The 22,013-nt window shown below is 37.9% G+C and overlaps 1 protein-coding gene across 1 annotated transcript in view; it reads right to left on the reverse strand.

Moving 5' to 3' along the window:
* Positions 1-22,013, reverse strand: part of SFMBT1 (Scm like with four mbt domains 1) — a 106,869-nt gene that overhangs the window by 22,442 nt on the left and 62,414 nt on the right. The window contains exons 3-10 of the mRNA XM_087825028.1: positions 19,704-19,798; positions 11,657-11,897; positions 9,268-9,356; positions 5,903-6,149; positions 5,138-5,232; positions 4,078-4,179; positions 2,302-2,452; positions 196-278 (exon numbers count right to left, since the gene is read on the reverse strand). Of these exons, the coding sequence (XP_087681154.1) occupies positions 196-278; positions 2,302-2,452; positions 4,078-4,179; positions 5,138-5,232; positions 5,903-6,149; positions 9,268-9,356; positions 11,657-11,897; positions 19,704-19,798 (1,103 nt within the window). The remainder of the gene's footprint in view (positions 1-195; positions 279-2,301; positions 2,453-4,077; positions 4,180-5,137; positions 5,233-5,902; positions 6,150-9,267; positions 9,357-11,656; positions 11,898-19,703; positions 19,799-22,013) is intronic.

Consider the following 22,013-nt stretch of genomic DNA (forward strand, 5'->3'; position numbering starts at 1 on the left):
AATAAAACTGATAAACTTTAAGTACTAATTAACAAATTAACTTCTGCAGTGAATGGATTTTTCCTTGGACCATTTTATTACAATCAACAAGATGCTTATTTGGGTTGAGTGAGAGGACTGACTTAAGAGTAATAATCATAAAAAGGACAGGTAGTGGTCCTAAAGCAGTGGCCACGTGGGGTCAGGGCTTCTCACCTCAGGGAAGCACCTCTGGGGAGCAGCTTCAGCACCACACTGTTTGAGGTAGTCGGCCCAATCAAAGTCCTGGCCTGAGTAACCTAGGTGGAGACAAAAGAACCATGATTCACACCACACAAGCCTACCTAGTTTTACAGCTCTGTCAAGTGTCCACCCACAACTTCTAATTTTGTTAATTTGGGAACTCTGATATTTTCAAGGGGGAAAAACACTATGTAAATCCAAAGCATTGTTAATTTTATAAAATAAAGCAAATATGGTCAAACTACATGACAATATAATTCTTTGGATAAATTTTAAAACTTTTATGTTTCAAACTAGGTCTTTATTTTGAGCAGTATTTTCTATGATTAGTTACTGGCAATTTACCAAAAAATTTAGGACAGTTATAACTGGATTTGATTTGTACCAATAAGTCTAATCTTATTATCAATTCTATTATGACGAAGTCTCTAAAGGAAGCGAGACAACACTACTATTTAATCAATGAGGACTTTTTTCTTTCATAAAGCTATTTCCTTAAACATATCTTAGCTCCTACAGATATGATACTCTTGACACTGGTTCTTAGATTCATGCCCTACAGAATTTCAATGTTCTTATTACCTGAATCATAAATTCATTTCAGAAAAAAAAAGTTGAGCTTAACTCCCCACTTAAATCGGCCAAGGTTCCTGGTAGAAGTCTCTGCATCTGTGAGCAAGGAGCTGGACCGGGCCTGCTGTGTCAGAGCTGCTCTGCTGCAGAGCTTAACATCTCATAGGCACATAGCAGGCTACTCAAGACTATGCCATCCTACAGCCAAACAGCCCCTGCAATCATCTCTTCTGCCCAACTGAGACTGGTATCATGTTCTGCCTTTGACTCCACCTCAATTCCTCACAGTAAATTATCTGCCATTTTCAATTAAATATTCCACTGCTTTCCTTCTATTTGCAAGGACAGTTGAGTTGTCTATAATAATGCTGAAAGCTCCAACAGCTTTAATCATGAGTCTTCGTTTTCACATAAAGGCAGCAGACAGAATAAAGAATTTGGGATGTCCAGAGCCTTCCTGCAAAACAAGAATTTGCTCTTGTGGATGTGCCCTTCCCCACATCACCACTAGTAGGCACTCCCATTTTGTCCACTGATGAAGGAGGAACTGGAGGCTCTGTTACTGTTCACCCTCATTTGTTCCTTGGAGAAGATGTGTTGTACTCACTTCTGTCTCCCCAGTGGCAAACCCAATGCCTGGTTCACAGCAAACATCTCATAAATGTCTGCTGGATGAATGAAAGCTGAATGGAAGGCAAAGGTTCCAAATTTATGACACCTGCTAACACACAGAGTACTTCCACCCCATGTTCCAGCAGTCAGCATTTAGAGAGTAAAGCTGGGCTTTACCAGGAGCCTACTAAAAAATGACATATAGATTGCCAACCCATCTGGTTTGCTGATAGAAAAATCAGAAAACTGTCTGACACTTCCAGATACTCCAAGTTAAAAAATATTAAAAATTTCATTCAAGCTCAACTAAGTCATATTTATGAGCCTTGATTAAAGGGTCAAATATTATATTTTACAAAGTTTCGAACACCAGAAAATGACCTGCTACTTTCCTATCTACAGCCTCTCTATGTCCTACTCTTGACCATAAACCTTTCTCTGGAATCTGAAGAGTCTCCCTCCAAGAAGAGGCCCAAAACCCTAAAAATCACCAATAATCTACCTCCTAGCTCTGGCTCTAACGTCTCTTCTCAAAAGTCAGCTCCCAACATTCACTGCACATACTGCTCCCATCCCTCTGTGACCTCCCAACAGAAACAAGATAGAAGGAACTAGGGAACCTGCATGGAACCCCAGGTTGTCATGAAGATGCACTCATCAAGGTAATAGGACAGAACATGCTTTATTTAGTAGCTTAACTTAATTTATAACTTTCAAATATGTAAATATATGGAATCTGGGGCTTCATTTATACTTGTCTTGGGCTCCCACATATTAAGGATGGGCTGGGGCATGAAGAGAGAGAAAGACAAGAAATCTGGGTAATGCCGTCTGATAAATCTCATTTCAAAGGGAAGCTCCCAGTGAACGATTCAGAACAGAACAAATGAATACCAGGAGGGGGGGTGACATGTAAGCCATTCTTCAGACTCCACTGCACAGGGAAAATACCAGGACTGTCAGCGTGGCACACAAAGGATCTCCTTGTACGATGCTCTGGTCGCAAGTCATCCATTTCCACCAGAAAGTACTTCTCATCAAAAACCTGTACACACAATTTAATTGATAAGACAGATGAATGGTTTCAGGTGTGTGTGTGTCCCTACACCAAAACGGTCTCATGTTTGATGCCCAGTCAGGGCACAATCTAGGCTGCAGGGCTGATCCCTGGTCGGGGCGCACGCAGGAGGTAGGAGATTGATGCTTCTCTCTCACACTGATGTTCTCTCTCTTCCTCTCTCTCTAAAAATCAGTGAAACGTACTCTTGGGTGAGGATTGAAAAAGCTCACGGCCACAGTGGTATTACTAACAGTGCCACACACTCAGGAAGCATTATCTGGGCCAGGCACCGTTTAATTAAATGCTTTTCATGGATTAATTCAGTTTTAATCTTCCTAACAACCTAAAGGAGGTAGGCACTGCTATCAACCCCATTTTGCAGATAAAGACACTAAGTGTAAAAAGAGGTTAAGCCCTGGCTGGTTTGGCTCAGTGGTTCGAGCACAGCTCCTGGGACCGAAGGGTCACGAGTTCGATTCCTGGTCAAGGGTACATACCTGGGTTGCAGGGTCATTCCCCAGCCCGGGTCGGGAGCGTGCAGGGGCAACCAGTTGATGTCTCCTTCTCTTTCTTTCTCTCTACCCCTGTTCCCTCCCACTCTCTCAAAAAGCCAATGGAAAAAATACCCTCAGGTGAGGAGTAACCAAAAAAAGAGGTTAAATAACTTGCCCCACATTACACAGCCAGGAATAAGCAGAACCTGGATTCAAAATCTAAGTATTACAGTTCCAAACAAAATTCAGTTTAGGCTTACTGAGGAGTCAACTACACCAGTATGTTAGATTTTCACATCCCAGCCTAGTTTCAAATGCCAAAGAGGTTTTATAAACCCCCCTGGCTCCTTACTGCCCCACAACCCTCAGACTCCACAGTTATGGCCTTCTGACCCATTGCAGGACCAGAATCTCTCCCTAACCTAAAAATAATTTTCTTTCAAGGCACGGAAACTTTAAATCTTAATAGTTTGGATACCCAGCATCAAAGCAACTATTCCTCTAGTCGTACTTGACTTTTGGTTCTGCTTTCAGTGAATGGGTATCTAAACTGAAATCCTCTCTTTTATACCTCAGTTCTAGTACCTGAGTAACTAGGCCTTGACAACCTGCCCAGTTCTTGTGGTTACTCCTAACAAGAGCCTTACTTCTGTCAGTCTTTCAAAAGATTAAAGTCTGGACCTGGAATCCATGGCTGGAGCAATCCAACTGGCAGATCCTGTGACACGAATCACCTGCTCCCCACACATCTCCTCAGCTCAGTGGGCCCTGCACCTAGTTGGACACTGACGACACTGCCCACCTCCGTACTTTTCAGATACCATGGCCCACCTGCCAGTTGAACTTTCTCTAGTATAGCTAGGCCTGCCCCCCAAAAAACATGCCCCTCTACTCTGGTGCCCACACTTTGGTTGGCTGGGGCAACCAACCTCAGAAGGAGTGGGCCATAGAACACAGGACAGTACAAATACAAAATGTGTACAGAAGTAATTCTAGCCCCACAGCTTAGGAAAAACAATGGGTTGGATTGGTAGAGCCTGAAATCAAAATACTACCAATTTCCTAAACCAGTCATCCTGATGAGAATTCTTACCAAGAAAGTTTCCCCCACTTTACCTTAACAACTGTAGCAGGAGAGATCCCAAAAGGAGACCAGGGATCCACAGCTTCCAATTTCATATTTACAGAGAATGAATGCGTACCAATCACTTGTTTGTCCTGAAATGTAAACACCAAGAGGGAATATAAGAATATAGTATTTTCACATTAATATTCTACTCATATATAGCTGAATACTACTCTTAATTAATTAAAATAATGGAAATGTCCAACCTCTGGTAAATAGCCTACTCCTATAATTTTCTTCTCTGAAAAAAATTATTCAGGAATAAAACCACAGGACGCACTCCTAAATCTCTACATTCTGAACACAAAGGCGGCCTGAAGGAAAAATAAGTTTGTTTATTTTTAATATATTTTTATTGATTTCAGACAGAGAGGAAGGGAGAGAGAGAAACATCAAAATGAGACAGTCACTGATTGTCTGCATCCTGCACGCCCCTACTGGGGATGGAGCCTGAAACCCGGGCATGTGTGCTGACCAGGAATCGAACTGCAATCTCCTGGATCATAGGTAGATGCTCAACCGCTGAACCACACCAGCCGGGTGGAAAAACAAGTTTATTTGATAAAGAGTCAAAACTATGTACGTAAGAGTAGAAAAAAAAAATCCCTTCACTTTGAAGGGATTAAGCTATATAAATTGCCAGTTATAAAACAGTAACAGGGATGTAGAATACAGCATATGAAACATCAACAATATTGTAATAACTATGTGTGGTGTCAGATGGGTACTAGACTTATGGGGGGGAATCACTGTGTAAGTTATATAAATGCCTAACCACTATGCTGTACACCTGAAACTAAATAATATTGTGTTAGCCACAATTTTTAAAAAAATTTTTAAAGTTTTGTTTTATGAATAGAAAAGACTCCAAATGCTTTAAGAGGGACTTTGGGAGAAAACCTAAACCATTTTTAGAAGAAGAGAAGGAGGAGCATCACTCCAGCCTTCACACCCCTTCCCTCCTCCAGACTCCACAGCACTCTCACTGACTCTTGGGGTTATTTTATACTTTGCACCTCATGCAAACTGCTTTACTCTACTTGTTTTTACCTTAAATAAGTAAGATGGTAATGGCTCTTCCTCTTCCTCTTTCACTTTGGCCAAGATCTCTTTCCACTCAGTTTCGTTTTTCAGATGTCTGATGGCTTTAGTAAAATGAGACAGGTAACTTTAAATGATGACAGAATGTACACAATAACTATTCTGAAAGCATTCACATAAGTAAACGAGTCACTTCCCACTGGGAAAAGGGAAGGGTTCAAGCCCACTTATACCACCTTCACTCAAAGAACGTGTACCTCTTTGTCTCCCCTGCTCGGAGCCTGGGCAGTAAAATATGGGGAAATACCTACAGTGAGATCGTAAGGACTGCTGTAGTCCACAAAATAACATAACACAACACTCAAATTGGAGTATGTAGTAATAAATGCAAATTGATTTAAACGGTAACTCCAGTTATAATCTCTTAATCAATAATTTGCTTTGAACCCAAGATCTGTCCCACTCCTAGACCTATATGAATGCTACCCAGGGAATTTTTCTTTAATTTTGGTAAGAGGTCAGGAGGTAGAGCAGAAGTCTATAAGGTATGTATATCAGTATGTGTGGCAAATTACAAAAGCAATAAAAATAAAAGAAAAATACGTGTTTAACAACTCCTTATACATTGTTTGCAATAAATATCTCTATTATGCCAAATAACAAAGGCTTTTGCAATATGCGGAATAGTGCTTTTCTCAGTCTCATAAATATTAATAAGAACATAATATAACAGTAATGTAATAGTTAAAAGAAAAATGTTATATTACTCTTCACCTAATGGGGGCTGAAGTTCATATCCCTGTTGAGCTGCCCAACCAACGTGATGAAGAAATGGATCCAAGTAATACAACCAATGTTCGAAATTGTCAGAACTTTCAAGTCCTTCATAACATAGCTTCAGCCGTCCACCAATGTTTTCTACTACAGTAACAATCCAAGTGCTCAGAGAGTCTTGGAAAGCTTGACATTCTAGCCTGGAACCTGGAGCAATGAGATCTAAAGGATTCCTCCCATTACGGAGCTGTAGGTAAAAAAAGAGAAATTATTAAATAAGAGATGTTAACATAGTATTTCAAAAAGTCAAGTTTTAAATAACCTCAAATAAGCCTTTATATTTTTACCCATTCAAAGTCAGTGACAATGAATTGTCTAATATCATATAAGAACCTATAGCATTATTTGTAGGTAATATAAAAATGTTTGTCTTAAAAAAAGTCTACCTGGGCCCAGCTGGCATGGCTCAGCAGTTGAGCATCGACCTATAATCCGGGAGATTCTGGTTTGATTCCTGGTCAGGGCACATGCCCAGGCTTCAGGCTTGATCCCTAGCAGGGGGCGTGCAGGAGGCAGCCGATCAACGACACTCTCTCATCATTGATGTTTCTCTCTCTCCCTCTCCCTTCCTCTCTTTAAAATCAATAAAAATATATATATATTTAAAAATCTACCTAGCCCGGCAGGGCGTGGCTCAGCAGGTGAGCATCGACCTAGGATCCAGATCGGGGTTTGATTCCCGGTCAGGGCACATGTCCGGGATATGGGCTAGGCAGCCGATCAATGACTCTCTTATCATTGATGTTTCTATCTCTCTCTCTCCCCCTCCTTTCCTCTCTCTGAAATCAATAAAGATATGTTTAAAAAAATAAAATAAAAAATAAATAAATAAAACTCTACCTAGCCCTAGCCAGTATGGCTCAGTGGTTAGAGCATCAACCTGTGGACTGAAGGATCCTGGGTTTGATTTTGGCCAAGCGCACGTACCTCAGTTGTAGACTTAATCCCCAGCCCCAGTCAGGGCATGTGTGGGAGGCAACCAATCAATATGTCTCTCTCACATCAATGTTTCTCTCTCTCCCTTCCCCTCTCTCTCTGAAAAGCAATGGAAACAATACTCTTGGGTGAGGGTAAAAAAAATCTACCTATAATGCAACAAAACTATCCTAACAGGTCTGGACCTCTAAGGCTGTTACATAGTTTCATCTAGTAATGACTTTTAAAGTACCATCATTAGTCTAATTGTAAAAGCAAATATGATCAAAGAAAAAAAATCAAACAAAAGTCAAAATACCCCACAATCCCACCTTCAAGAAAAACACACAATAATCACTTTTGCACACACTCTCTGAAACTGTGTTTTCTAATACCCAAGTCTGATTCTCTCTCTTTTTTAAAAAATAGGAGCACTGTATACTGCTTTTCAATTTGTATTTGTCAATTAATATATCATAGCTATCTTTTTATAATAGCATATACAAATTTTCCTCATCTTTTGAAATTGTTTTATTGCTATTCTGTATTACAAATGGGAGGTAATTTATCCACTTATCTAGTGATAGCATTTTAGTTGTTTCTGATTTTTTACTCATTTCACAATGTTCTTATGAACACAGTGTTCTGATTACACTGATAGAAAAGTTTAATACTCACTCTCTAGATATATATTAAAAGCTACAATACAGAATAAAAAGGAATGCTGATTCCATTATCACATAACCATTTCTTAATATTCAAACTTACATTTTTCCTAACAAGACTTGCACTGTGACACATATTCTTATTATGCAAAAGAGCATAGGAACAAGTGGAGGAACACATTCACAGCTAAAGATTAGAATGGCATAATCAAAGTCAATGTAGAGTACGATATTTAGTAATTCACTGGTACATGATTTCACCCATTCGTTCAAATTTTACTGAGTGTTTAGTTTGTGCCAAGTCCTGGCTAAACATAATGAAATGAGTCAGAGTATACAATATAAAGATTAGCTTGAAAGAGAACGTTCACCGAGTTTTACGAGGGAATGTAAATAGATCATAGAATTAAATAGAAGAGCTAAAAGTAAAAAAACTTAGAGGAAAATATAAGAGGAAATCTTCATGACCCTGGGTTAAAGCAAAGCCTTCCTAGATATGACACCAAAAGCACAAGCCAAAAAAGAAAAAACAGATAAATTAGACTACATCAAAATAAAAAAATTTCTGTGCTGCAAATGATATCAAGAAAGTGAAAAGATAACCCACAGAATTGGAGATAATATTTTGAAATCATCTATCTGATCTGGACTTGCAACTAGAGTTTATAAGAAACTCTTACAACTCAATACTCAAAAGATATTAACCCAATTTAAAAGCAGGCGTCCTGGCCGGGTGGCTCCATTGGTAGGAGTGTCGTCCGGTACAGCAAAAGGCTGCAGGCTTGATTCCCAGTCAGAGCACATACCCATGTTGGGGTTCAATCCCTGATTAGGGCACATATGGGAGGCAACAGATGGATGTCTCTCTCACATCGATGTTTCTCTCCCCCTGCCCCAAAAAACAAAAGAGTAAAAACGTATCCTTGGGGGAGGAGTATAAATAAATAAATAAATAAATAAATAAATAAAGGCAAAGACATTTCTCAAAAAAGAGATACACAAATTGCAAATAAGCAGTTAAAAAGATGCTTGACATTATTAGTCACTAGGAAAATGAGTGATTTCCCTAAATCAAAATGAGGTACTACTTTACACTCACTAGGATAGCTACAACCAAAAAGAGAGTAACAAGTGCTGTCAAGGATGTAGAGAAACTGGAACCTTCATACACCACATTTCACATATGCCACAAAGAAAGTAACAAAATATAATTCAGAAATGTCATAACCAATAAACTGACTTCATAAAAACAAGAAATCTATAATCACTAACAAGCTCAAAACCTACACCAGAAAGGATTGCTGAAAGCAGGTAGGTGGTAGAAGTACTACAGATTTACTGTCTTCTGAGCGGAAAAATGGGGAGTCTCAAGTCACCTGGTGTAGGAGTTACAAATGCCCATCCTCAAGTAGAATCAACACCTGCCCAGTTAGAGTGAGAGCCCCAAAACACATTTTCCAGGAGCATAAAAGAATCTGGAAAACTAGGTTTTTATATGTTAGCAACTAATTCAGAATTCTTTAGGCACTGAGCAAGCCACCAGTTTGTAACCTCTGAGGGTAAATTTAAACCTCCCAATACCCATGCCTATGTCTTTAGTAATAATGTATATTTGCCTTGGGGCAGTAAACAAGCAACCAATTTTAAGATTCCTTACAGAGGAAATAAATATCACTAAAGTCTGGAAGGGTTTTCCACACTGATCCTGCAAGCAGGAATACTCACGCCCTCTAGCAGCGGAACAGGAGGACTACATGCTCCGGTCAGAGTCTGCCGCAGGAACTCATCCCAATCAGACACTTTATCTCTGATGCCTAAATGAGGGAATAAAATGAGTAATTACTCATAATAGCCATGGAACACAGAGAAACTAAACAGAATACAGAGAAATTAAACCACTGAAAATGGTTTAGAGGTGCATATGTCATTTTAATACCTAAGAGTCCAACAATTGCTTCTTTGACAGCTTAAGATAAAAATCCTCCTAGACAGAGCTACCTCCTGACTAATAAGTTTAATAAGAGTTGTATGCAAAACATGGCGAACAGACCCCAACTCCGTTACTATAATTTATCCAAAAGGTATCTAGTTTATTTTGTATAATGGGAATTTTCAAATATATATAAAAATAGAGAAAATAGTATAATGAATTCTCTTGTACCCTAGATCCAAAAACTGTCACTTCATGGTCAATCTTTCGACCTAGATCTGAAGGAGCTGGCAAACTACAAGAAGTGGGCTAAATTCTGCCTGTTGTTTATTTTGTAAATAAAGTTTTACTGGAACACAGCTGTCTGTGGCTGCTTTCACGCTGCAAAGGTAGAGGTAGGCAACTGTTACAGAAACTACATGGCTAGTAAAGCCTGAAATATTTACTATCTGGTCCTTTTCAGATGCTCTGCCAACCTCTGATCTATAACCTCACACATTCCATCCCCACCCAACCAATTCCTGATATCACATGTCATCCAATATAATCTCAGTATATATTTCTGAAAGTAACTTTTTTCTTTCATAAGGAGTACATAACCATACTCCTTAAAAAATTAGCAATAATTCCTTAATATCAAATATAGAGTCCATGTTCAAGTTTCCCCAAATGTCTCATAAATGATTTTTTTCAATTTGCTCAATCAGGATCCAAATGAGGTCCATATATTGCAAAAGGTTGATGTTTATCACCTAAATCTCTCTTAATCTGTATGTTCCTTTTCCTCCCTCAAAGCCCCCAGTCTCTCTCTTCTTCTTGAAGCACATTTCTTTAGAGACTCAGCCTTTTATCTATCCTATATAGAGTTTTTTTGAATCTGCTTTTACTGGTTGCCTCCTGGTGGTAACCAGTTGTTCTACTGACCTCTGTATTTTCTATAAATCAGTGTTGAGAGCCAGAGGCTTAATCAAATTTAGGTTTGGCTCGTGGGGTGGGGGGGTGCCCCACAAGCGGGGTTGCATCTTCCCATCAAGAGGTATATTCAGTCTGTTTGTCTCTCCTTTTGTGATGTCAGAGGTTTTTAAGAGTCACTACATAGATACATTTACTCATTGGGGGCTACCCATGATAATTTTCTATGACCCGTTCTTTGTTTACTAAGCAATATACTACTTTTATAAAGAAAAAATTCTCTTCAACTGTTTGATTACCTTAAGATAACTTTTTTCATCTCATGGCACACATAAACTCATTACTAAAATTCTGTGGCACACCACAAAATGTATGTTTTGCTGATCTAACAAAAATAGGTATAGTTTTGATTCATTCACACTGGATGGCTAATGTTGTGTTGGCTGTTACTTTTTATTTGACAATCTAAGGGAAAAGAGGTCAGTGCCCCTGACTAAACAGTCAGGTACTGCATGTGTGTGCAGGTGCAGGGGTGTGTGTGTGCGCGCACACATGTGCATGCATGTGCGTGTGTGTGCGTGTGGTTTGAGGGAGGGAAAGAGGCGGAAGGAAAGGAGGAAGGGAGGATAAAGTAAATTTGTCAAAATGTCAACATTTAGGCAAAGTCTCCAAGAATTTTCTATGCTATTTTTGCAACTTTTCTGTAAATCTGAAATTATATCAAAATAAGAAGCTGAAAGAAAAACATATAAGGTCTAGTATTTTCTTAAGTCTGCTCTCTGTTCCCCTCCTCCACCTCTATATGGCCCTTCTTTCTTTTGTACTGTTCTCTATCTTGCGAGTTTGGATTCTAGCTCCAGTATGGTTCTTTTCTGGAAGAAAGCTTTCGTCCTTCTGAAGACTTCACAGGTACCAGGTCACTTGTGGGTTAGAGGAGAGAGGACAATAAAGTCAAAAAAGAGAATCAATCTGGCCCAATGGACCTAAAGACACCCAGACATACAAGTCTCAAACTCAGAGCCTCACAGTCCTACAGAACGGTAAGTAGCTGATGCTCCCTGTGAGTGTCACAAACACGAGGCTTTAGGGAGCACAGAAAATAACTGTAAAAGATAAGAAAATGTGCATTATTTCTTATAAATATTTTCCTTCAAGACACTAACCCAAGAAATTCAGAAAACCCTATGTGCAGGGGAGACTGAAAACCTCACGGTTATGGACAAGATTTCTTACAGCAAATCCTGCTGTGTCACAACCAGAGTATTTTATTACCTTCCGGGGCTTCAAGCGTCTTCTTATTCTGCTCACACCACCCAATGGGGAAGAGGTCAGCCTTCCTGATGTCACACCAGAAGTCCGCTCTCCGGTCCTCCCCATAGCCGTCGTAGCGGAGGAGCAGCAGCTGCTCACAGGTGGTAATGATGGTGGCAACCCAGTAGGTTTCAGGATCTTTTTTCACAATCACCTCCAATTTCATCCCAGGAGCAAATCCATTTTGCAAACGTGTGTCCACCTGAACAGGGAATTATTATTAACTGCTAGACAAGTACCTCAAATGAGTATTTCTTTGGCTGACATTTTTTTAAAAAAACTTATACAATTCTGAAGCACTAAATGCAATAAAATCTTCTCAAGGGAAACCTGAGAAATTCCAATCCTAACTTACAGGAGTGATCCAAACAAAACAAGGAACAGCAATGCTGTTCAGTTCCATCTCAACAGAACTCAGTACTTTCATACAGCAGTCTATTATGATCACAGACAATGTTTTCTATTAGGTGTATACATCACTAAATGTTTACCATTTTAATAGCTTTTGACACATTAGTTTTCAAGAGTGATTTCCAGATCATTCTAGAGAAAATTTATGACTCTAGAGAAGAGAACGGACAAAAATAAGATATAATAATAAAAAATTAGTATAATATGTACCATATGCAGGAAGCTATAGCTCCCAGTTTCCCTGAAATGGTCTATGTTCACACCTGCTGTCCTTGAAAATTAATTAATAATGCCCCTTTTCTCTCTCAAAAAGTGTCCTAATTGAGATAAGTCATAGGGTCACAAAGGTATGGTTAGCAATTCTAGTATTGCGTGTGTATACTAAGATTAAATAAATCGACATGTTACAGATGATCAGAGACAGGTTTCCCACTGGGGGAGAAAGAAGTAAAAACAAGGAAGGGGGATTAGAGGATGAACCTTGTGCTGAACTGGAATCAAGGCATCAGAATGAGGTTATGACGACAGACAGAAAGACAAATTGAAAGAGAGATACAGAAAGAAGTATAGATGCATGTGTACGTATGTATGTACGTATGTGTTAATATACATGTATTTCTGTAAATTAACAGAAACTAGAATGATACTCAGTAGAAATAGTGAAATTAGTTTCCAAATGTTGTTTTCTAAATAGCATCCTCCAATAAAAAAGAACAAGGGCTCAGTAGAGAAATAACTGATCCCAATTCTGGGTTGAGGAACACACAGTAGGAGCCTGGAATATCTTGTAATGCCAGAAAGTATGGGAATGCTCCAAAAATGATGGGGACATTTGGAAAGGGTATGGGAGTCAACAAGAAGTATCTCCAAATGGTCACATGTGAGACAATGTGAGCAATAAAATAACAAAAGTAGTGGATTATAACCCATAGATTTACAATGATACCCATGAGTTCGTATTGTTAGAAATAATTAACAGCTCAGCCAGGCGTGGCTCAGCAACTGAGCATTGACCTAGGATCCAGGAGATTGGGGTTTGATTCCCCATCGGGGCACATGCCCGGGTTGCGGGCTCGATCCCCAGTCAGGGGCTTGCAGGAGGCAGCCGATCAATGATGACTCTCTCGTCATTGATGTTTCTCTCTCTCTCTCTCTCTCTCTCTCTCCCCCTTCCTCTCTCTGAAATCAATAAAGATATATTTATAAAAATAAAAAATAATTAACAGAAGAGGGGACAGATCTTCCTTAGAGTAGAAGGCCAATTCATAAAAACAGGGGAAAATGATGGAAACAGAAAATCACCTTTAGACAAGCACCACAGAAATAAACATTGCAGGTAAGAATCATGGGTCAATGCTAAAATGACTATGACGAGTATGACAATGTACATAATCTCAGTGGTTCTCCTTGCAAGATTCTTATTAAATGCAATGGGAAAACAGTAACATTACAATAAAGAAATCTGGCAGAAACCACCCTAACTAACTGATCAAAGTTAACATCAACAGTGTGAAAACATCAGTAGCATATACCCTTGGTATCATAAAACAAGAAAAGCACAAAATAATTTTTATGACGTTTTTGCCAAATCTGCATAAACTCAAGCTAATCATTCATGGGGAAAATATAACCCAAATCGAGGAATATTCTATAAAAAAACTGATAAATAATATACTCTTCAAAAGTATCAAGGCCATGAAAGACAATAAAGCATGAGGAACTGTCAAGCATTGTAGGAGACTATGGACCCTGACCACTAAATACAATGTGGTAACCACCACCACTGGAAAAGAGGAGGAATCTTGGAAAGAAGAGAGCCAAAGAGGGAAAGTCCCACATTCTGTGTAAAAATTCCTCCCACTGTTTTACTCCTAAATGGTAATCACTATCCTATGGTTTAACAGTGCCTGTGTTTTCACACTCTGTTAGAATTATGCAGTATGAATGTTTTTCTGTGTGAAGTTTCTCTTTCCCAGCATAGCTTATGAGACTTATAAATGCTATTGCATGTAACAGTATTTTACTTATTTATTTTTAAAATATGTCTTTATTGATTTCAGAGAGAGGAAGGGGGAGGGGGAGAGAGAGAGAGAAACATCAGTGATGAAAGTCACTGATCAGCTGCCTCCTGCACGCCCCCTACTGGGGATTGAGCTCACAACCTGGAATGTGCTCTGACCAGGAATCAAACAGCCATCTCCTGGATCATAGGTCAATGCTCAGCCACTGAGCCATGCCGGCTGGGCCATGTAACAGTATTTTATTATTTTTCGCTGCTGTATAATATTCCATTTTTACAAATGTGCCACAATTTATCCTTTATAATGCTACTAAATAGTAAGCATTTTGGGTAGTTCTCAGTTTTGGAAGACTATAAAGAATACTGCCATGGCCCTACCAGGTATGCTTACAGTGATTAGAGCAGGGGTGGGGAACCTTTTTTCTGCCAAGGGCCATTTGGATGTTAATAACATCATTCGCAGGCCATACAAAATTATCAACTTAAAAATTAGCTATGCACCCTACCCAGTTTGGATCAGTGGTTAGAGGGTTGGCCTGTGGACTAAAGGGTCCCGGGTTTGATTTCGGCAAAGGGCACATATCTTGATGGCAGGCTCAATCCCTGGCCCCAGTCGGCACGCACAAGCAGAAGGCAACCAATTGATGTGTCTCTCTCACATTGATGCTTCTCCCTCTCTTTCTCTCTCTCCCCCTCTCTCCCTTCCTCTCTCTCTGAAAAACAATTGGGGAAAAAATATCCTCTGGTGAGAACTTTTAAAAAATAATAATAATAAAAATTAGCTATGAAAAAAGCTCCTAGACTTACTGATTTTCAAGTCTCACCTGCTATTGCGTTGGCAGGGCGGGACGTTCCCCACTCCTAGGTTAGAGTATTGGCTGTTGCACAGAAGGATCTTGGGTTCAATTCCTGGTCAAGGGCACATACCTGGGTTGCAGGTTCAATCCCTGCCCCACTTGGGGCACATTCAGGAGGCAACCAATGGATGTGTCTCTCTCACATCAATGTTTCTCTCTTTCTCCCCCTCCCCCCCTTCCTCCCTTCCTTCCACTCTCTGTAAAACTCAATGGAAAAAATATCCTCAGGTGAGGATTGACCAAAAAAAAAAGAATACTAACATGACAATATGAATAGTTTTGTATGTCTCTTGGTGCATACATACATAGATTTCTATAACAGACAGTCAAACTGCTTTACAAAGTGGTCGTACCAATTTACTCTCCCAGTAGCAAAAATCCCTTTGCTCTAACATTCTAACCAGCATTTTTGTGTTTTCTGTCTTTTTCATTTTTAACCATTTTGGAAGGTGTGTAGTATACCTCATGATTTTAATCTTAATTTCCTAATTAATAAAGTTAGGAACTTTTATATTTATTAACTGTTTATATTTCTTCTTTTGGAAAATATCTAAGTTTCTTGTCTAATTTTTTTATTGAGTATTTTTTATTGAATGTATATTTTGGGTATCAGTTCTTTGTCAGTTACTTACATTACAAATATTTTCTCACTTTCTTGACGATGTTGAGGAATAGAAATTCATAATTTTAATACAGACTGATTTATCAATGTTTCTCCTTTAAAAAGTTTCTCCTTTAAAGAGTGCTTTTTCTGTATCTTAAAACAAAATTTTCCCTACTCCTACAGGTCATAAAGATATACTATATTATTTTCTAGAAGACTTTCATATTTAGGACTAATGTCCACCTTGAATTAATCTCTGTGTATGATACTGGTAGGGGTCAGGTTTTATTTCTTTCTAAATGCATATACAATTGACCTATTACCTTTCTTCACCACTGTAAATTGCCACCTTTGTTATAAATCATCCCTATACAACATCCCTACAGATGTAGATGTTTCTGATTTGTTTCTCCTTAGAGTAGCATTTCACTGTCTTAATCAACTTTGATATCTAGTACAGCAAGTCTTCTCATCTTATTTTTTAGCTTTGTCCGGCTATCCTTGCTCCTTTATAGTTCACATAAACTTTAGAATAAGCTTGTCAATTTCTACCTTGATTTTTTTTCGGGGGGGTGAGTGTATTTGATTTGGGTTGAAGTAAATCTTGGGTTAGCAGCAGATCTGTTTAGAGAACTGACATCTTTACATAGTGAGTCTTCCATTACATAAACAAGGCATATTCCTTCATTTTAATTTATATCAATAATAGTTTTAAGTTTATTTGCAAATATTTGTTACATTTATTCCTAGCCATTTGACTTTTTTTTATCTATTGTAAATCAAATCTTTCAGTTTTCATTTTTTTTTGTTGCTGGTATATAGAAATATAATATAATTTTGAGGCTACCTTGTAGCTAATAATCTTGCTGAAATTACTCATTAATTAGTATGTCTGTAAATTATTTTTAGCTGCAAAAATGACATTTTTTCTTCCTTCCTAATCTTTATACATTTTATTATGTGTTTTTTTAACCTAATTTTAATGGCTAGACCCTCTATACAAAAATCAAACAAAAGTCGTGTTAACCAGTATCTTTGTCTTATTCCATATTAGAAAGAAAGCATGAGCTATATTACCATTAATAAAATTTTTCTATAGCTTTTTTTTGTAGATATCTTTATAAAGTTAAAAAAAAAAAAATACCATCTATGGTTTGCTAGAAGTTTTATTATGGTGGGTATGGAATTTTATCAATAATTTTTCTTTATATATTGAGATGATAATATGATTTTTCTCCTTTATTTTGCTACTATTATTATGCTGGTTGATTTTTAAATGTTAAATCCTCTTGCATTCCTGGAAAAATCAACTTGTTATTAATGCATTATCCTTTTTAAATACAGCTACATTCGGTGTGCTATCACTTTGTATGCAGATGTTTATGCATCAGTCTTCATGAGTGACACTGCTCTGTAATTTTCCTTTCCTAAAATATTCACGTTAGGTTTGATATCAAGGTTATGCTGATCTCTAAACTGGTACCCTACAATCGATAATGGACAGAACCACCAGACAGAAAGGAAGCAGAGGATTTGAACAAGACTACACCAATGAGAGCTAACAGACATTAATAGGACACTTCACTCAGCAACAGCAGAACAGACATTCTTCTCAGACGCAACATCCTCTAGGACAGGCCAGAATGTTAGGCCACAAGACAAGTCTCAAATACTAAAAGACTGAAATCAAATCATCTTTTCTGGTCACAATGGAATAAAACTGAAATATAGTAACAGACAGAAAACTAGGAAATTCACAAATATGTGGAGATTAAACACACTCTGAACAACCAATACAGGGCCATCCCCATTATCCACGAAGGATATATTCCAAGGCCTACAGTGGATGCCTGAACCCACAGGCAGTGCCAAACCCTGTATATCTATGTTCTTTTTTCTGTACATACATACCTATAATAAAGTTTAATTTCTAAGTTAGGCATAGTAAGAGATTAACAACAATGCTAAAATAGAATAATTATAACAATATACTGTAATAAATTAAAGAATGTGGCATAATTAAGTAAAATAAGGATTACTTGAACACAAGCACTGCGATACTGACAATCAATTGATAACCAAGACAGCTAAGTGACTGAAAGGCAGGAGCGTACACAGCTGGACAAAGTGATGACTCATGTCCAGGGGGAACCGGAGTGCAATGGTTCAGGACAGCACAAAACTTCATCATGCTACTCAGAACAGCATGCAAGTTAAAACTTATGGAAAAATAATAATAATAATATAAAAACAAATAAAACTTGTTTGTTTCTGGAATTTTTAAACTGATGTTTTTGGACTACAGTTGACTGCAGGTAACTAAAACTGGACATTGAAACCACAGATAAGGGAGAACTGATGGTTCAAGAAAAAAATCACACGGGAAATTAGAAAATACCTTGAGACAAGTAACAAAAATACAACATATCAAAATTTATGAGAGGTAGTGAAAGCAGTGCTAAAAGGGAAATTTACAGCTAAATTACTACACTAAAAAAGCAAATCTCAAATAGAAAAAAAGGAGACCATGCAAGAACAGATGGGTAATGTAAACAGAAAAATAGAAACGCAAGAAAAAAACAAAAGGAAATGCTAGAACCCACAAACACTGTAAAAGAAATTAAGACTGGTTTTGCTGGGTTCATCAAGAAACTGGGCTCAGGCAAGGAAGAATCAGTAAGCTAGAAAAAAATGTCAACAGAAACAAAATGGAAAGGAATGAAAAACATAAAACAGTATCAAAGAACTATGGTATAATTACAAGTGTAACACATAATGGGAATACTAGGAGAAGAAAGGAACAGAAGAAATATTTAAAGCAATAATCACTGAGATGTCCCAAAACCAATGATAAGATACCAAACCACAGATCCAAGAAGCTCAGAGAACAGCAAGCAGGATAAAAACCAAAAATACCTATACCCAGGCATATCATCTTCAAACGGCAGAAAAATATGACAACTACTATGGCTGAGTTTTTACATGAGAACTGAAAACAGCAGCACTCTTTAGCTTATAAAGACACCTAAAAGAATACAGTCCCACTTCACAAAATCGTAGACAATACTGAGTATCTTTGCAAATCCTAGAACAAAGGAACTATGTCCTGTTGGACACTGCTATAGACTGAATTGCCTTTCCCCAAATTATATATGTTCAAATCCCAGCTCCCAATGAACCTATATTTTGCGAGAGAAACTTTATGAAGGCAGTAAAGATCAAGTGAGGCCATAGGAGTAGAGCCCTGATCCAACAGGATTGGTGTCCTTATAAGAAGAGATACCAGAGAGCCTGCTCTCTCATATTTCCCCATGTGAGGACAGAGCAAGAAGGTGGACATCTGCAAAGCAGGAAGAGAGTCCTCACCAGAAACTGATGATGCTGGCACCCTAATCTCAGAATTCTAATCTCCAGAACTGGAAGGAAATAAACTTCTGTTGTTTAAACTACCCAGTCTGTGTTATTTTGTTATGGCCTCCTGAGCAGACTAAGACAAACATGAAATAAGCAGTTTTAGAATCAATAATTTTGTGTCTTTTAAGAGGGAGTAAAGGGTGACCAGGTTAATAACACTAGGTCTAAATATAAATTATTAATAAAATTTGGAGTATTTTCTTACATTCTAAAGGCATTACACAGGTAAATATGTTGTCCATTGATGAAGCATTAAACTGGGCAGTTAAGGCATAAAATTATGCTGCACAGGCCACTCATGTGACTCACTGGATGATATTACTCTGTTTCTGCTCAATGTGAGAGAAAGCAAATAGTATTATTGGAATTACTTTCAATGAGCAAACCAATAGTCATAAAATGTCATAAAGTGCAAAAAAAAACCCATTACCTTCAACTTATAAAAAGGTTTTCTGACAAAAATATAGGAATATTCATGACCAGTCAAAAAGACTGTATTAAGTGGCAGAAAATACACAAAACCAAAAAATAATTTTAAGAGTAAATCAAGTTTTCTTAATGTAAGTAGCAGAGGGAGAAAAAAGGAAAAAGCACTCAAGTTCTTTCAAGCACCCCAACTTATAACAACTCCAAGCTCTCTAATGATGGTTTAGTATGTCAGGAAACAGACATAAACAGTAAAGCAATACAGTTACTGCTCACATGTTTAAAAGATCCATAGGGAACTGCTGTGGCCCCTGTCTCTTCTAGATAATCTTCCCAGCTTAATTCCACTTCTTCTACACCAGATCCAGCATCTGGAATTAAAAACAAAATAAAACAAAACAAAAACAGGTGAACTCCAATTAAAGAAAACTCAAGGTACACAAACATAAACTTAGCAATAATCCTAACTTACAATTTACTTCACAACAAGCCAATTGGCTTTATGGTAGGTTCCCCTAGTGCACTGATTGTCAATCAATCTCAACAGCATAGAAGTGTGGCATGCTGTCTCCTCTCCAAAAAGGCCTTCCATCAGTAAATGCAGTAGAAAACCCCAGGCTCTGCTTCAAGGCATTCATTCCTATTTGACTGTGTACCACATCTTCTTACCTTCCCCATTAGATAGCAAGCTTTATGAAGACAAGAACTTTGTTTTGGTCACTCCTATATCTCGGCATAGCAGACTCAATAGATCTTTGTTGAGTGAGCAAAGATTCAAACATTCCATAATCCAATCATTACAATTCACATAAGCCCCCTAAGAGCAGGGTTTTGTTCACTGGTGTATCCCCGCTGCCCAAAACAATGCCTGGCACTAGCACATTTGCAATAAACAGCTGCTGAATGAGTACACCCTAGGGGAGCCTGTGCTTCACGCAAACACAACGAGGCAAATAAAGGTATGCTCACCACAGCACTGTTTGCAATAGCAACAGAAAGAGCAATCAGCAGAAAAGATAAACTATGGCAATCGTACAATGGAGTACTACTATATAGCAGTTAAAAATCAATGAAGTAATATTGACATAGATAAATCTCGAAAAAAACACCAAGTAAAAATGGCAGAAACAGAATGAAAAACACAAGAAGATACAATTTAGGCTTTAAAACAAAACTTTGTAGTACGTTTATAAATACACGCATATTAGTAAGAGTATAAAAACAAGGATGGGAAGAAAATACATCAGTTTCAACAGTGTTACCTTTAGGGATGGAGAGGAGAAGATAGGATTAGAAGAGAAGTACTAAAGAGGCATAAACTGTGTTGTCTCTTATTTCTTTTTAAAAATGGAAACAACACACAAAAACATTATTTAGGGAAATTAGGGAAATCCAAATCAAAACTACAAGATACCACCTCATACCCACAGTATGGCTATTATAAAAAAAAAAAAAAAGCAGAAAATACCCCTGGTTTGTGTGGCTAAGTGGTTAGAGTGTTGGCCCGAACACCAAAGGGTCATTGGTTTGATTCCCAGTCAAGGGCATGTACCTGGTTTGCAGGTTTGATCCCCGGCTCTGGTCAGGGTGCATGCAGGGGGCAACCAATCCATGTGTCTCTCTCATATCAGTGTTTTTCTCTCTCTCCCTTCCACACTCTCTGAAAAAAGCAATGGAGAAAATATCCCCAAGTAAGGATTTAAAAAAAAACAGTTACCACAGGATCCACCAATTCTACTTCTGGGAATAATACCCAAAAGAAGTGAAAGCAGAGATTCAAACAGATAATTGTACACAAATGTTCATAGCAGCAATAGTCACAATAACCAAAAGGTGGAAGCAACCCAAGTATCCACCAACAGAAGAAGAAATTAAACAAAATGTGATACATTTATCCAATGGAGTATTATTTAGTCTTTTAAAAAGGAAAGAAATTCTGACACATAATACAACATGGATGAACCTAGAGAACATTATGCAAAGTGAAATAAGCCACCTGCAAAAAGACAAATACTGTATGATTCCACTTATAAGAAGTAGCTGGAGTAGTCAAATTCATAGAGACAGAAAGAATAATGGTGGTTTCCAAAACTGTGGGGAGAGGAGAAAGGGGGAGTTACTGCTTAATGAGTGTAGAGCTTCAGTTTGAGAAAATGAAAAATGTTCTGGGGATGGACTATGGTAATGGTTGCACAACAATATGAATGTACTGAACAAGTACAATTTTTAAAAAAATGGTTAAAATGGTAAACTGTGTATAATGGATATTTTACCACAATAAAAATATGGAAACAAATATAAGACAATGATGGTAGCTATGTGGGTGTTCTTATATTGTTTCCCATTCATTTTTATGTATTTGAAAATTTTCATTAGAAATAGAACAAGAAACAAGGACTACGTTGGGAATATCCTAGAAGTATGAGCCGGTATAAAGTCAATTTCCATTACTAAGATATAGCAGAGCTGGCCATTCATGGTCCTTAGCAAGGACCCTAGTCAGTGAAACAGCATGCTAATTTAAAAATAAAAATAACAATAAAAATAATGAACTAAGCAACTAAAATCTGTCATACATTAAAAACT

This window comes from Miniopterus natalensis, chromosome 15 (genome assembly GCF_054644295.1).
Source record: "Miniopterus natalensis isolate mMinNat1 chromosome 15, mMinNat1.hap1, whole genome shotgun sequence".
NCBI classification, from domain to species: Eukaryota; Metazoa; Chordata; class Mammalia; order Chiroptera; family Miniopteridae; genus Miniopterus; species Miniopterus natalensis.